Source organism: Aspergillus oryzae, chromosome 6, assembly GCF_000184455.2.
Source record: "Aspergillus oryzae RIB40 DNA, chromosome 6".
Classification (NCBI taxonomy): Eukaryota; Fungi; Ascomycota; class Eurotiomycetes; order Eurotiales; family Aspergillaceae; genus Aspergillus; species Aspergillus oryzae.
This window is the reverse complement of record NC_036440.1, coordinates 1342925-1357907: the sequence shown is the minus strand read 5'-3', so window position 1 is coordinate 1357907 and position 14983 is coordinate 1342925. Positions and strand designations below refer to the sequence as shown.

At 50.1% G+C, this 14983-nt stretch overlaps 3 protein-coding genes across 3 annotated transcripts; 1 reads left to right on the top strand and 2 right to left on the bottom strand.

The window, feature by feature from the left end:
- Positions 1–141: 141 nt before the first annotated feature.
- On the bottom strand, positions 142–3722 carry AO090020000188 (uncharacterized protein; the record flags this gene model as incomplete). The annotated part of the gene is made up of 2 exons (XM_023238119.1): positions 142–2360; positions 3656–3722. The coding sequence occupies 2 exons, from the start codon at positions 3720–3722 to the stop codon at positions 142–144; spliced, it is 2286 nt and encodes a 761-aa protein (XP_023092734.1).
- Positions 3723–7501: 3779 nt separating this feature from the next.
- On the top strand, positions 7502–8452 carry AO090020000189 (uncharacterized protein; the record flags this gene model as incomplete). Its single annotated transcript, XM_001824491.3, has 1 exon — positions 7502–8452. The coding sequence occupies one exon, from the start codon at positions 7502–7504 to the stop codon at positions 8450–8452; it is 951 nt and encodes a 316-aa protein (XP_001824543.3).
- A 3093-nt stretch (positions 8453–11545) lies between these two features.
- On the bottom strand, positions 11546–13848 carry AO090020000190 (uncharacterized protein; the record flags this gene model as incomplete). The annotated part of the gene is made up of 10 exons (XM_023238118.1): positions 11546–12257; positions 12318–12503; positions 12553–12636; positions 12686–12735; positions 12785–12815; positions 12865–13058; positions 13107–13154; positions 13207–13299; positions 13374–13535; positions 13687–13848. The coding sequence occupies 10 exons, from the start codon at positions 13846–13848 to the stop codon at positions 11546–11548; spliced, it is 1722 nt and encodes a 573-aa protein (XP_023092735.1).
- Positions 13849–14983: the final 1135 nt, after the last annotated feature.

Genomic DNA, 14983 nt, shown 5'->3' with positions numbered 1-14983 from the left:
TATAACACTGGTCTTCTCGTACGGAGACGTAGAGTAACGAGATATGCAGCAAAAGAAATGATGAGTAAAGGAATAAACGGCTTTTTGTCAACCACCAATTCTGTATGTACGGACTGTTGGGATACCATATGCAGAACTGGTCTAATGTACACTTCTGCTGGCTTGGCTGGCACGGCTGGCACGGGATGCACGGCTAGGCGTAGTTCGAGGTTCTTCTTCTTCCATAACATCACTGAGTCGGGTCGGATGGCGATGACGGGGGGTCACAGAGTCCCATGTGGTTCCCCATCCAGAGCCACTGTAATCAACAGAGCCCTGGCTATAAGGTGCTGAAGTTGTTGACGGCATAGTGCTAGGTACATAGCCCCCTTCGTCCTCCATAGACCCCCGCTCATAGTCGTCGCTTTCCTCGGACATTGGACGTGGATACACGATTGAAGGCCCTTGTTGAGGCTGAGTAGGGCGATAACTACCGTATTCATCATCACCAGGCTCGCTGCTAGCTGCGCTGGGATCATAGGAGCGATTGTCGTTCTCAGAGGTCGGTCGGCCATGGTACTCGCCGTCGTGTTCATAGTAATTTCCTGCATACTGTCCCGAGGATTCAGCAGCTACAGACGTGTGCGGTGGTCGGGGAGCGTAGCGTTGGCTGTCAGATTCCTGATAACCCCGCTGCCCCTCCGTGAACGGATCGGTCTCTGTAGGGGACCCGGGCGCCTCTTCATAGTAATGACCTTCGGATGACTTTCCCGCGCCACCTGATGGATGGTTGGCGGTATTTGACCGAGTAGGTAGGCCCTGGATCATTGGCACCACCTGCACTCCTCCAACCAAGGTGGGCTCTCCATTGCGGAGTGAGTTCGTCCGATCCCTTTCCTCTTGCTCACGGCGACCAAGTTCCTCCCACGCGCGACGAGCCTCTTCCTTAGATATTTGCAGCTCTCGGCGCATTTCCTTCAGCAGCGACTCCACGCGAGCCTTGTCACTCTCGGCCTTCTGCAACGCGGCCATTGCTTCCGTCCGCGATTGTTTCTCGGTCCTGACTTGTCGTTCCAAATCGGCCTGAAGCTCTTTCGATCGTTCTTGCTCTGCACGGGTGTCAAAGAACCACCGCTGGAACTTGCGCTCGGATGATGCCCGCAGACGCTGCAATTCCACAACCGCGTGAAAAAGGTTGGCGCCAGCAGCGGAGAGATCGGTCACCTGACGGGCCATCTGCTGGCTGATGGGGTCGCGTTCTAAAGCCTCACTATTCTGCTCCAGCTTTCGAATCCAGTACCCAGTTAGGCCTTCCCAATGAGAGGACAACGTTTCCCACCGTTCAAAAGCGTGAGGAAAACCGACACGTCGCGGTGACTGCTGCGACTGGGAGGTACCGGGCGGATTAAGAGTTTGAGCTTGTTGTTTTTGGAAGCCAGTGGAGCCTGTTGGTGGCTGCTGGGGATTGTGCTGGGTGGAAGGCCCAGGTTGTCTGGGGTGGGCGTGTGGGCCTGGAGTTTGACCTTGAGCCTGGGAATCTGGCCGCTGAGCCGCTGCTGGTATGCCCGGAGGCTGCTGCGTCGTACGAGATTCCGGCTGCATGTCGCACCCCGCAGGAGCACCGGGGCCAGCTCTCCGCTGTGGAGGCCTATTACCTGCAACGCCAGCAGCATAGGGCTGGGCTGGATCCTGAGTCCTTTCTTGTGACTCTTGCCGCCTGCGCTCGGCCTCCTCCTGCTCCTTATCCCTGGCTTCCTGCTCCGCTTTTTTGCGAGCTTCTCGGTCCCGGCGCTGTCTCATGATATCGGTCGGTGTCCGGACCCCACTTGGCGGGTGTGTGTTAACGGGGACAGGGCCATGGGCTGCACGTGAAGCGCCATTTTGTGTACGCCCTGTGCCTGCGAGGCCGATCGGACCAGTCGCGCTTCCCAAGTCAGACATGGGCGCATTCACTTCTTCCCAATCCGGAGTAAACGGGAGGGGTTTTCGAATCGCTTCTTCTAGCGCCCAAAGAATCGCAGACGCTGTACGTGGAGAAACTCTGGTAGACCTGCGAGGCCAGTATGACTCGCCTAATATCCGAGGGCGATCGTCAGTGAGCGAGTCAGCGTCGTCGTCTTCCTCTGTCTGGGCTTCGGAAAGCGCAGGACGAAGTGCAGCAACTCCACCGTTACGATCCGACACAGGTTGGACCAGTACGGGAATTGTTTGCTCTATCTGGGATGGGCGACCTGAAGCATATACTGATCCCGGCCGTTGACGAATTGAACGGGACGTTCTCCGTAACGAACGAGCACTTCCTTGACTACTTAGAGGGCGCGGTGATGGGTATCGGGGAGGGGCAGGATTGGAAGCAGCCTGCTGCTGGCGTTGCGGTAAATCTGTCGTAAACGTGGAGGGGTCGTGAATCTCGTAGGTCTCGTCAAATGCGCTGTGGGTGTGGGGAGACACCGCTGAATATGGATGCGAATGGTGTGAAGGGAACTGCGACAACGTGATAATTGGCACTCAGCCGCCTACAAATCGGTGGACGATACCGATGACGTGGGAGTGTTCTCAACCAAGAATTCAGGTTCTCCGAGGTCTTCGGGGGCCAGCGCACATGTAGAACCGGCCTCTGAAGAATAAGATAGATGTAAGTACATACACAATTAAGCACGTTGGAATGTGGATATTCTTTTAGGGACTGAGAAAAAAACTAATAGGCACTGAAAGGGGGAAAAGGAGCAATTCCGAGGGTTAGGAAGGACTAAAAGTGGGCAGGTGTGCAAGGCAAGTGGCTGGTCGAATGAGAAGGCGTGGACGATGCGAGGAATTGCGATGGCTGGGAATCAAATCAATTGGCTTTGTTACCTTTAAAGCTCGCTCTCAGACCGCCACGAGCACTGGACGACGCTCGTAGCAGTCATAGAGCAGAGCTCAATGGCTGCCGACGGAAGGCGAAATAGTCCAATCGGTGTGTTGCGTGGAGAATGACAGTTGTACGTACAGCGCAAGAAATATTAATAGAAAATGGAAGAGTGGAGGAAAAGTAGAGTAAGTGTAGGGAGTCACGGGAAATGTGTAGTCAGCCAAAGTCACGGGCCCCCATCAAATCCACTGGATTGACCAACAACACCTTTCCCCATGGTGGAATTGATTCATCCAGTCGTTTTCTACTTTGTCGCGGGGATAGGCGACACGATTGTCGCAGAAAGGGCTTCTATAAATGACCCTCGCTTTCCTCAATTGTCCCCATCCTGACTGGTATAACTCCGCGAAATTACACCTCTCCTCCCCGCGTGATACCACGATGGGGCGCAATTGAAAGGACAATATTAATTACCATTGCATACACGTACTCCAAGCATACCGATAAAATCAATCAGCCTTGTTAGTCTATCTCATTTTGAATTGAATCAGAGTTGAAATTATTCTTTGGCGAAAAGCCAAGGTTCCATGTTCCTGGTTCACCATTAGATGCGCTGGCAGTGCATCTCGGCTGGATGGGTTTCATATCGTTGTGATGCCTCATGGATGCCTCAGCTCATGCTGACAGTTAATGCAACCTGCTTTGGTCCATAATGATGTCGAATTTTGGAGAGGTAAGACAGGGCCGCCAATTAGTCGAATCAGATCGGTCCCAACCCCTGGACTAAAGAAGCTCAACTGGAGTGGATTGGAGGATGAAACGAACCAACGGATCTTCTCCACTCTGGGTCCCCGATCTGGTTCGTCTGAACTGAAGCACAGACACGGTCCATTTATCCATGCGAGTGAGCGTTATGAGCAATTTCACTTCAACGAATTGGCCTGGTCACCACTCGGTACGAGGTGACCCTTCATTCGGTGGACTTCTTTTGGTCGCACAAGGATATATTGTCAATCTCGGGAAATGGTGATCGAAATGAGAAAAGGAAAAGAAAATTAATTTTCTTGTTCTCCTTTCTCCCTTCCCGTGCCTTTTTCTGCTCGTGCATGTAGCGTCCATTTCAATTGCAACCAGGATGAAAATCAAGGGATGCTGATCGCTTTCCCAATCGGGCCGAATTGTTTACTGTCGATCTTCAACCTGGTTTTCAGGACTATAGTCGATTCTAACGAGTGAAGGTCGAGACAAATGGCTATAACTCAGAGTGGATTTAACGAGAACAGACAGTCAGTAAGGGCAGCCCTACAGAATATCCTCCGGCGCTGATTGACTGGAAGGAATCCCGTCCACCTGCCCCGGTTTCACATCTATCGACGTACCTTGCAGATCATGAATCACCAACTGGGTACTTTATGCGCATCTCAGCCGAGGTTACCCTTATCACTTTGTCGTCGCTCGCTCTGAAGCTCAGTGATGATTGGTCATCGACGTTCAAAAATCAAAGCTGGTATATTCTCCAACTCAGCAAAACCGGGAGATGGGTATATATATTAGGATGTAGAGGTAGATAACTGGCAGGCAGTGATCTCGAGCTCCGTGAGGTGCTATGGAAAGGCTTCATAGGTCGAGGCATGTGCAAGTTGTGTGACCGGCAGCGTGCTGCAGCAAGCCCGCCTTCCCCGTGAAGAAATCTTGGTCGACAATGCAGATGAGGCTCGAAGGGTTTATTAAGTTTTGGTACTAATTACCCATGAGCTGCATGGATGACTAGAACCTGACCGTCGCCGCTCATAACCACTTGCGTGCTCGATATACATGCATATACATATGTAGGTACAGAACATGAGCATTGGGGACAGAGAGGGCAAGTCATTGGACCCATCAATGTGCGCCCGTGTCTTTAGATCTCTTAACATCAAGGCGTCTTCCGCATGGTTGGAATGCGCATCATGCAACTGCTCTGCTATCCCGGTGGTCTGGACACCTGTCCTTCCCCAAAGGCTTTCAAACGCATGAAGATCCAATATTTCGTGTGGACCCGGAAAAAATTACTCGTCGCACGGGGGTAGACACCAGCGAATTGACAGGTCAGAAGGATCCAGCTCTATGAGCAATACGAGTTGAATCAACCATGTCTCTGGCCGAATTGAGAAATTCAATGCACGCGATCGTCAGCTTGCTGAAGGTCTTAGATCAAAACACACTCTTAAAAGTAATAAATGGACCCATATATGAACACCCTAGTACGCGAATATACTTTGGCTTACAGGTTCTGATGATCATGCCGGAACTCAATGACGGCGTTCCCGGCTGCATTAACCCTGATTTACGAAAGGGATTAGAGGGGAAATGCAGGAGGCCAAAGAGAGCAAAGGTGATAGAGAGAAGGGGGGAAAGAAGAAGAGGAAATGGAAGAGGAGGTCGAAATGGCCAGCGCATCACAGAGTGTTAGATGGCATGAAGGCTTTCGGGTCATGACTATACTGGCCAGCAAGGATTTACGAAAAGATACTCAACACATGAAGCCAACCTCTTCGGAGAATAATCTGTAAAACGTTGGCCCTCAGAATCAGCCACTTTACCAAGAAACTGCGTGGTGGAGTCAACAGTCGGATGTTCCAATAGAGGTCGCCTCTGAACTCTATAATTATCCAATTTGGAGCTCGAAAATGGGGAACAGTGTGTCATAGCAACCAGCACGACCTGCTGGAATGCGGGCCCAAATACTGATTGGTTTACTCTTTAGTGGAGAAATTCGTGACCAGAACTTTGCAAAAAAGAGGGAAATGGAATCAGCGCAGCAATGGAAGTACTGTGACAGTGTGGCTTAAATTCGGCGTCATTTAAGCTTCCTTCCTGACCTGCTATGGCTTTTTGGTGGTGACTATAGAATCATATTTCAATGACCATGCTACCGATTGGGCTATCCTAAACTCACTGCAAAGCATACTGTTGACAGATCGACATGATCGACAGCCACCACAACCTGATAGAGGTTTAGTGGGAGATCGTGGAAGGCTTCCGCGGTGGACTTTTGTCCAAGCGGAAGTGATCACTCACATTTGCAGGAACGTCGGCCTTCTATTACCAGGTAGCTGGGACTGGGCCCAAATACCTCACAACGTCTCCTAGTTAAGGTTTTCGATGTCCTGTATGTGGATGAAACGTCCTATCGATTGCAAATTATTTTGACGTAGGCGACTGCATAGTGGCAAATTTTCTCTTACGCCGAATTAACCCCGGATCCCTACAGCTATGCAGGTACTAATTATATCGATGGAGACCTATCTAGGAAAGGAAAGGGGCGTGACGGGAATTAATCGAGTTTAGAATCTAGCCAGCACACCACTTGCACTTTTCGCAACCATGATACAGGGACTATTTGGCTGCCATTATGCCAATCCAATGACGTCCCCGAGAATGGGTGCCTGACGGCCCTGACCCCAGTTGAGAATTGAATTCACAACAGGAAAGGGGAACATTGTCAATAAGTACGGTTGGCCTATGGCTATCTTTTCCAACCTGCGAGCCTAGGTTGCGGATCGGGATCCGGGTATCTCCCTTGCTCCAGCCTCGATTGCGCACGCCTTGCTGCAAGCGCCATCCCTAGGGAAGGGGATCATGTAAGGTCCGATAGGCTTTTGGCGTCCGTGCTTTCGGGTGATTGAGCTTTGTTTACACCATTGTGCATTGGCATGCGGCGGCTGCTCTTCCCGGCCTAGCCACCAATGCATGAAGTGGGCTGCAGACCTGAAAGAGCATCAATTGTGATATGTATAAACATAACCCCTTCGCCCTTGCCATTCCCTAAGTTCTGGCTACCCAGAGACCTCCCTATTCTTGGACGCTAATAGGTATTCAGCGTCTGTATCACTTGTTTCCGATGAACGCTCTATATCCTTGAGCATACACTGAACAGCTCCGTGGTTGTTGCAATATCACCCCATGGCTACCGCATATCATCCGCTTCCGGGGGAATTGAACGCTTTCCGGCGTGGCCGCAAGAGCTCTCAGACGAACTTCTGTTTGCCCCCACCGTCGCCGCAGAGAAAACGAGCTTCATCATATTATCCACCAAGGGATCTTGTAACAACAGACGAAACGAATCCATTCTACCTCGAGCGATCTCTGGAATACGGAGCCCGGCGAGCTCACCAGCCAGGTGCTCGCGATGTTAGATTTAGTGAAGAAGCTAATCAGTATTATATGCTATCCACCGTGAACCCTGGAAAAGAGCTTCCGTTCCCAGTTACGGTTCGTGGGGAAACAGCGAGATCTCGTACTAATATCAATCGGTCAACACTGTCGGTGGTCGAACTTGAACACCAGCTAGCTCTTCAACAAATTTCACCGCAACCTTGGGACCAGCCCAGCCATTATAGCCAAGGGTCGTTTGGATCAGTGCAAACGGAGGCTACCCCAGACTTGACCCCAAGCAGCTCCTTCTCCTCGAACTACTCTGCTCCCATATATCCCGACGACACCATCAGAGTGAGTGAGCAGCTTGCCCGTCATTCCCATACAGACGTTACGTCAGGAAATCAGGTTCCTTTCTGTCCCTCAACACCACGGAAGCGTTCTAGAACAGCTTTATCTACCCAGCCATCTACATCCACTCGGGACGGCAGCCTACGGACTGCCCTGTCCAACGCATCGTCTGACACTTTAGTCATGTCTCAGTCCGACGCTCTAGACTCCCTTCGCGGAAAGCCTCTACCCTCTCTGCCCGCTGTTGCGCGCAACGCGAACACTTTGGCAAACAGAAGAGCACAGATAGTCGTTGGGAAGCCTCCCATAGAGGCATCTATGATCTCTCCTCCTTGCCGTATCAATCCCGTTACGATGGAGCCTCACACAACTCGATTTGATGAAGCCATGTTCATCCCCGCCAATGACTGTCCAAGTCCCGTTCCCAGTCCTGGTTCTAATTCGCCTTCCATGGAAAAGCCTCCCCCATTTGGCCGCGATAGGCCGTCGACATCAACATCCGAGGTGGTATGTGAGCAATCAGTATGGGAATCAGACTCAGACACCGAAGACACGGATCCAAAGTCGCGGTCAAGGAAGCCCATGGATACATTGAAAAAGGTCCGCAGTCGGGTGCATCTAAGGATGGCCAAGTCGGCTCCCAAGTTACAAAACTCCAGCAACAGCCCTCAGGCCTTAGAAAAATTCCCTACAACGCCTGACAAGCCCCCAGAAGAGCGTCACCCAGCCCCGATGCGGTCAATTGGGAAATCGCGTTTCGCCCCCGATAAGTTCCAATCGGCACACCAAACGGTGCGTATCGTGGCCCCATCGACCACATCGCTCGTGCCTCCACGGACTCCCCGATCCCGCCGCAACAGCAAGGATGAGCGACCAAACTTTGACATCGATCGATCGACAGCAGCCGCGATGCAGGCCAAATCGAGGCGTAAGCCACATTCCAATTCGCCCCAGTCGTCCCTATCAAGCGAAGGAGGTAAAATTCGTACCCTGTGCCGCGAAGACCGATCGGACAAAGCCCTTCAGAGTTTGACACCTTTACGACAACCTCTTTACAAACGTGTTTGGGAGTCCCTGCGCGTGCTTGGCTGCCACGGGGATATGCCACCACCTAGACCACGCAAGGCCATGTAACTGCTTTTTATATCGATACTGATTTCCTGTGCTTGAAAATGGTGGGAAAAAGTCTGGATGGCGTTGGCGTATACGGAAATGCTTTCGCGTTCAACCTACCGACGATGACGATAACTTCGCTTGTTCTGTTTTCTAAATAATGTCTTATGAAGCTGCCTTACGGATCCCAATGGATGGGAGTCGGTGACGAAGAACGCCCGGTCGCAATGTGCCATGGTGCGTTTCGATGATTTATGAGCTCGACACGTTGAGCATGAGACAGCAGCTATATTCCGCTAATGCTATAGCTGCTACGAATGATTTAATGTAGTACGATGATGAGGCTATGGGATCTGGATTGTTCCCGCTCTTGAGCTTTGGCTCCTCTCTATAATTTCCTTGCTTGAGTCTCTCACTCCGTGATCTTTCCTTCTCGAGTTTTCCAATCACTCTTTCTATCACACTGCGCACGCTCTCTGATAATTTCTTATTGTCAAACGTTGATGATGGCTGTCACTCTTTACAACCCGCTAATCAACACTGTTCCTTTTCATATCAAAATCACAATTATAAAACAGCTAGATGAAAGTCTAGGATAAGGCGCGAGCCTTCATACCCAATCTACTTACCATGAGCTATCCATGCATTCTGCAATTGCTTCAAGTAAAGCAATGCCTAAGCGTAGATCATGATCTACAATGTGGGGTAAAAACTCGTACTTTTTCCCCCCTCCTACAAGCTCCTCTGTTTTGATCCCCCCTTGCGTGTGGCGCACCCGATAGCATTTCCAGTCAACCCTATATCCCTTAGCACCGATCATAACCGGCTCTGGAGTCTAGAACCAAGGGCTCGGGCCAATTCGCATTCCCTGCTACCTTGGTCTAGTGGCTGACTGAAGTCTATAATCGTCGCTCCCTTTTGCTCAACCGTGTCCCTTCGGCTTTGCTGGGGTAACGGCCTTCGTGGAGCATGAATGCTCTATACTTGGGAATGAAGTCCTTCTGACTGTGGAAAAGAATCATGTTTCGGGATCTGAACTGAAACATGATCAGAATATGCTTATGACCGTGTAATGAAGAATTCGGTATCTTGTCGTGTGCTCTTGCTACGTTACGTTCATCATGCTTGCGATGTTACATTGGCGTTAGTTGAGGTTATTGTTGATCTTGCAAATAAACATTGTCAATTGTATGGGTTGGATAATCGCGTGTTTACGTATGAGAGATGTTCACGTACTTTTGCTTTGCTTCTCTATCATGTCTCCGTATAGGCAAGTCTTCTTATAGACACCAAATTAGGGCGAGAATGCTTGTATAGGTAGCTGATGTGGAAGGATATCATTCATCGGCCTGTAGTCTTATCCTACTATTCAAGTGTACGGTCGCGTAGAATAAACAGTCACTTGATCATTTAATTTACTACCAATGATGTGTTTCTTCTGCTGTGGTAATTCATAGTCGGTTCTATCTCTCTTTGACCCATAGTCATAATTTGTACACAAGGTGTGGTACAATCACTCATTGCGTCGCTCACATCCAATTCACCCCGACCCTGACATGAATCATTTAAGAGAAGATAAGAAAATTAAATAGAAAATAAATTCTAACACAGGTCTTCGCAAATGACCCCCCATAAGCCCACACCGACAATCCCCTAGCTTATACAAATCACCCCCCAAAACACCATATACCACTCAAACCACCACGATCGCACGATCACCACCACACCCACAACGGGATGCATATGCACCTAAACCAAGTAGTTATTCAGGAACCCGGCCCAGCATCCGCAGCGGGAATCCCGAATCCTTGCAGCAGCCTCAGCTCTCCACCGCAAGGCCCTGAAACCGACGTCCAGCACGCGCAGGCGCAGGAACAAAAGACCATGCAGGGGAACGAAACGGGGAGCGAACCCATCCGCGGACCGGGCCAGGGGAAGTGAATTCGAAATTCCCCTTCCCACCCGCAAGGGGAGGAGGCCCAGAAGGACTCGGCAGGTGAGACAAATCTGCCAAGAAATAGGGATCCTGGCATCGGCCGGAGAAAATGGAATAGAAGGAGATGCAAGAGGGTAATTGTATGTTCTGTAAGTCTGGAAGCCCGTGCATCGGGCTCAACTTTGCTCCTGTTCCTGTTTCTGCTCCTGTCCCTCCTCTTGTGACTTTGTCGGCGCGGTGGTGGAGGACGTGGTGGTGTCCTTCATCTCAAGCGCATCCATAGTCTCCTCCCAATGCGCGACTTTCACCTTCTCCTCCCAAGTGGAAATAGCCTTGTCCCCAAGCCCCCGGAGTTGTTCCTCCGGTTTCAATTCCTCAGATGTACCATCTAAGCCAGCGAACACCTTCCGTACATCCAATTCCTCAATAGCAGCCTGATAGAGCTTAAGAACCTTCTCCCTCTTCTCCATCCTCCTCTTCGCCGCCTCCTCACTCTCCGTTGAAGATGACGATGCACCACCACCTCCTCCGCGCATAGCACCAGGCTTCTTGATCACCGCCGACGAGGCCCGAGATTCATACCCGCGGATCACGCCCTCGAGAATACCTAGAATTGTCCCCGCTCGCATGCCCAGTTGGGCGCCGACGGGGAAGCCCGCGTCGAAGCCGGATTGCACGTGTTCGGTTTTCGAGGCGGAGACGCCGTCACGATAGCCTGCTGTTACGTGTTGGCGGCGCAGGGAGGGCAGTTCGGAGGGTTCGGGGTGGGATGTGGTGGTTGTTTCTCTGTGGATTAAGGTGTTGCCGTGGGGTGGGGAGGATCCGAAGATGTCGTCTAGGCTGTTGTTGGTGGTGGGGTCTTGGGGGGAGGTCATTGTTCTGGTTTGGGGCGGGGGTGCAGAGTTGTAGAGTTCTAGAGGGAGCTAGATGGGTGTAGTTATCGTAGAGAGTGTTGGATGGGTGAGTATGTTATGGTGTTGTAGAGTGATGTATCGCAAAGGAAAAATTGGAGAACAGAAAATGGAGTTACTAATGGTGGAGGGGCAGCCTTATCTTATCGGGGCATTCGATCAGATCTGATCAGATCTATCCCAGTACAACATCACTCCATTTTTCAATACTACTTTCACTACCTACCCTACCTATTTAATACTCTGGGTTGAACACAGTAACAACACTTAATGAACAAACCGAAAATCCAACCTCTTAACCCCCTCGTCCGTCGTCGTAAGTAAATAGTCACTTCTTTCCTCCTCCGACATGGACTCCCACTTCCTCTCCCTCGTCTTATTCCTCCAAACGTAATATGCCTTGACCGCATAAAACAAGACGACATTGAACGAGCAAATAGCTAGAAGTATCTTATTCCCCCGTCGATACAGCGGACTATCATCTTCCCGGAAGATATTACTCCCGATGATATTGCCCGCCTGCACGCACATATTGTACAGCGCGGCGCCGACGGCGCGTGTGCGGACGGTATTGCTGATACGGGCATTCCAGCCGACGAGAATCGCATGACAGTATGGGTAACTGAGAAGGACTGTGCTGATTGCGTAGCGAGTCCAGGTACTGGCTGATTCGGGGAGGGCGACGAGGGCGATCAAGCAGGGAAGTATCCAGATGTTGGAGGTGGAGGCGACGATGGAGCGCTCGTTGAGTTTGTCTGAGATGCGGGTGATGATGAGGAGGTTTACAGCGAACATGAACTGGGAGGGGATGGCGAGGAGGTTAGCGTGGAAGGTGGAGAATCCTAGTCGACGGAGGATGTACGACAGATAGTTTGCGTGAGGTTGCGGTGGGATATAGATGAGGAGGCCGAGGAGGTATAGGGGCCAGAGGTCGAAGTCTTTGAGGCATTTAATGAGTGCGACTGGGCCAACGGCTTGTCTGTTTTTGGTTTCAGAGTTAGAGATAGGGTGATTATTGAATGAAGTTTAGGAGACGGACCTGTTGTTCATGTCGCCTTTGGACGGGTCGTCGCGCAGAAGCCGGTTGACGAGGATGAGTTCTTCACGCTCACTAAACCAGCCGTCTTTGCCTCGAAACCAGCTCTTTGTTTGACAGGGGCCTGGGGGCATAAGGCCCCAGGATAAGACTCCAATAATAGCCGTGACTAGACCTTCGATGAGGAAGCTGTGACGGATGTTAGTCTAACTATAGAAAAGTGGTGAGGTGTATTTACAGCCATTGCCATCCACTCCATCCTCGGAGTCCACGCATCTGCAAGATGCCCGCGGCAAGGAGGGAGCCAACAATATTGCAAGTACTACTCGGGGTTATCATGGTTATGTTCAATATGTGGAGCCGTGGCTTACCTGATCGCTGTCCAAAACCAGCTGAGACGGATTGGCAGCTCTCGTCCTTTCTATTTCATGTTAGTACCAATATAGTATTAAGACGAGCTAGGTACTCACATAAAAGTAAGATAGCCAGAGCACTATATCACTATAAAAAGTTAGTATAAATACTCAGCGGATTCCATTCACAGGCGTACGGTATGAAACCACCCATCAGAAGCCCGAGAAGGGCTCGACAGGCAAAGTAGCCTGCCCTGTTTGAAAGGGCGACCTGTGCAGCACTGATGGATGACCAGCATACAATGATGAATGGAATCCATCTATCTGGCCCAACCTTCTTACTGATCAGGCCGCTTGGGAGCTCTGCTGCGAGAAATGTTACTAGGAAGATCTGCCGTTGTCAGCCACTATCGACACCTCTTGATAAAAGCAGGCATACAGTTTGTCCGTAGTTGAAGTCGTTCGTGTTCATGCCTAATTCAGGGAGCTAGTAATGATTAGCTAGCAAACTACCAAGCTCGAAGTACATTTTTACTCACCATGTCATCTGTGATTGCTCTGTTGATATTTCTCCGGTTCAGATCCAGCGAGCAGAACATTAACCACGCCCAGAACATAATCCGCAGATCCACCTATTTTATTTTAAAAATGTGCCACAAGAGACGAACACCCTTCAGTAAGAGAACAGGGGCAGAAGGAGGCCAACCTTTCGGACTAATTTCTTCTCCTCCTCAGGAGTCCAAGTGAAGGAAGGATCAAAGCGATGACGACCCTCATATTGAGCTTTCTCATACACATTGGCCCAATATTCGGCGGCATCCGAATCATCAAAGATATGGTTCCGCGTTCCTTGGAACTCGTCGGAACTCTCAGTTTCAAACTCGTGACTGAAGAAGCCCTTCCCCATTGTATTGACCAACCGCGAGAAAAATGACAGATCAGTTATAAGCCCAATGCACTAGTCAGATATACTGATATTAACTTCAATATCTTCGAATTTGACCAGTAGGTCCACGAACATCTGCCTTCCATTTTATATGTTCTCGATAACAGCTCTGATAGACATCCCGCACTTGATTGCAACAATCGGCCAAGAATTGTATCATACGGCCAAGCGCATTAACCGTGGGCCAAGACATCGTGATAGCCTTTACTTGCACCGTTCTGCAGAGGCCAGACATATTCTTCAAGGTATTATCTCGCGTATAGGTATGAAAAGCCGAGGCCAAGGATCTTGAGCTATGGTGAACATCATGGTTCCAACGTTCCAGTCAATCAACGCGCAGGCCGAGCAACACAAAGTTCACGAACATCACTAAACCCCTCAGTATAGATCCGATAAAATATCAATGAAATAGCCGAGCTGTGGAAAGGATGATAAATGAATACATTTGTGAGTGCTCGTTTAGCTTGCCTAGTTTATCCTAGTCACTGTTTTGCTCGTGAGATGCGCGGCGCGTGTTGGTGGCTATTTCTGTGAGCTAGGTGCAGCAACCGTGATTATCATGTTGCATCTCAGAAGTGTTCCTGTTATTAGTTCTTCTAGGTATAAGGTAATAGCGTTCAATAAAGCGGAGATGTATCATCAGAATGCCAGGTCTAAGGAACGGGTGTAGTCCTCATTTGTATCGTGTAATAGACTGGAGAAGCATGACGATGTAGCCGCAATATCTAATAATAGCGTCAAGTATAGAACGTCGTAGAAGCTGTGCTCACTCAAGTGGAATGCTATGAGTTTGAGATCCACGCACAAAGCATATGACACTAATAATATTCAAGTCTGACTACATGATCTCATGAGCTCATCGCGGGCAACCCTCATCTCGTGACCTGAAAGCGTAGCCTGAGGTGTCAACGCGTTCGAAGAGTGGTAGATATTTTCAGAGTAATTTTGATATGAATCAGAGAAACATTTTGCACTATCTCAGAGCAGTGGATCTGTATTAGTCGTGACGTGGGAGAATTTAATGTGCTGGGCTCTTCCGTTGTACCGTGCCTCAGACACAAGGTACCTCCAACCACCTCTTCCTCACAAACAAGACGATGGAAGTCAGAAAGAATGAAATTGAGGTCAAAAGAAAGAGAAAAATTAAATAACAGGACACAAAAAGATCAAAAATCAGATTGGCAAAAAGCTCACCCTCCGTCCCCGGCGCCGAGCATGCTTTAAGCACCGGCGTCTTAGAGAGGGTTACGAAAACCCCGAGGGGGGTTTTACTAGTGGAGTCCAAGGGGCGAGACGCAGGTTCGAACCCGCTGATCTTCTCGAGCCTTGGACTTGGGGGGCCGGACTCAGCGAGGCCCTTAGCTTACCGC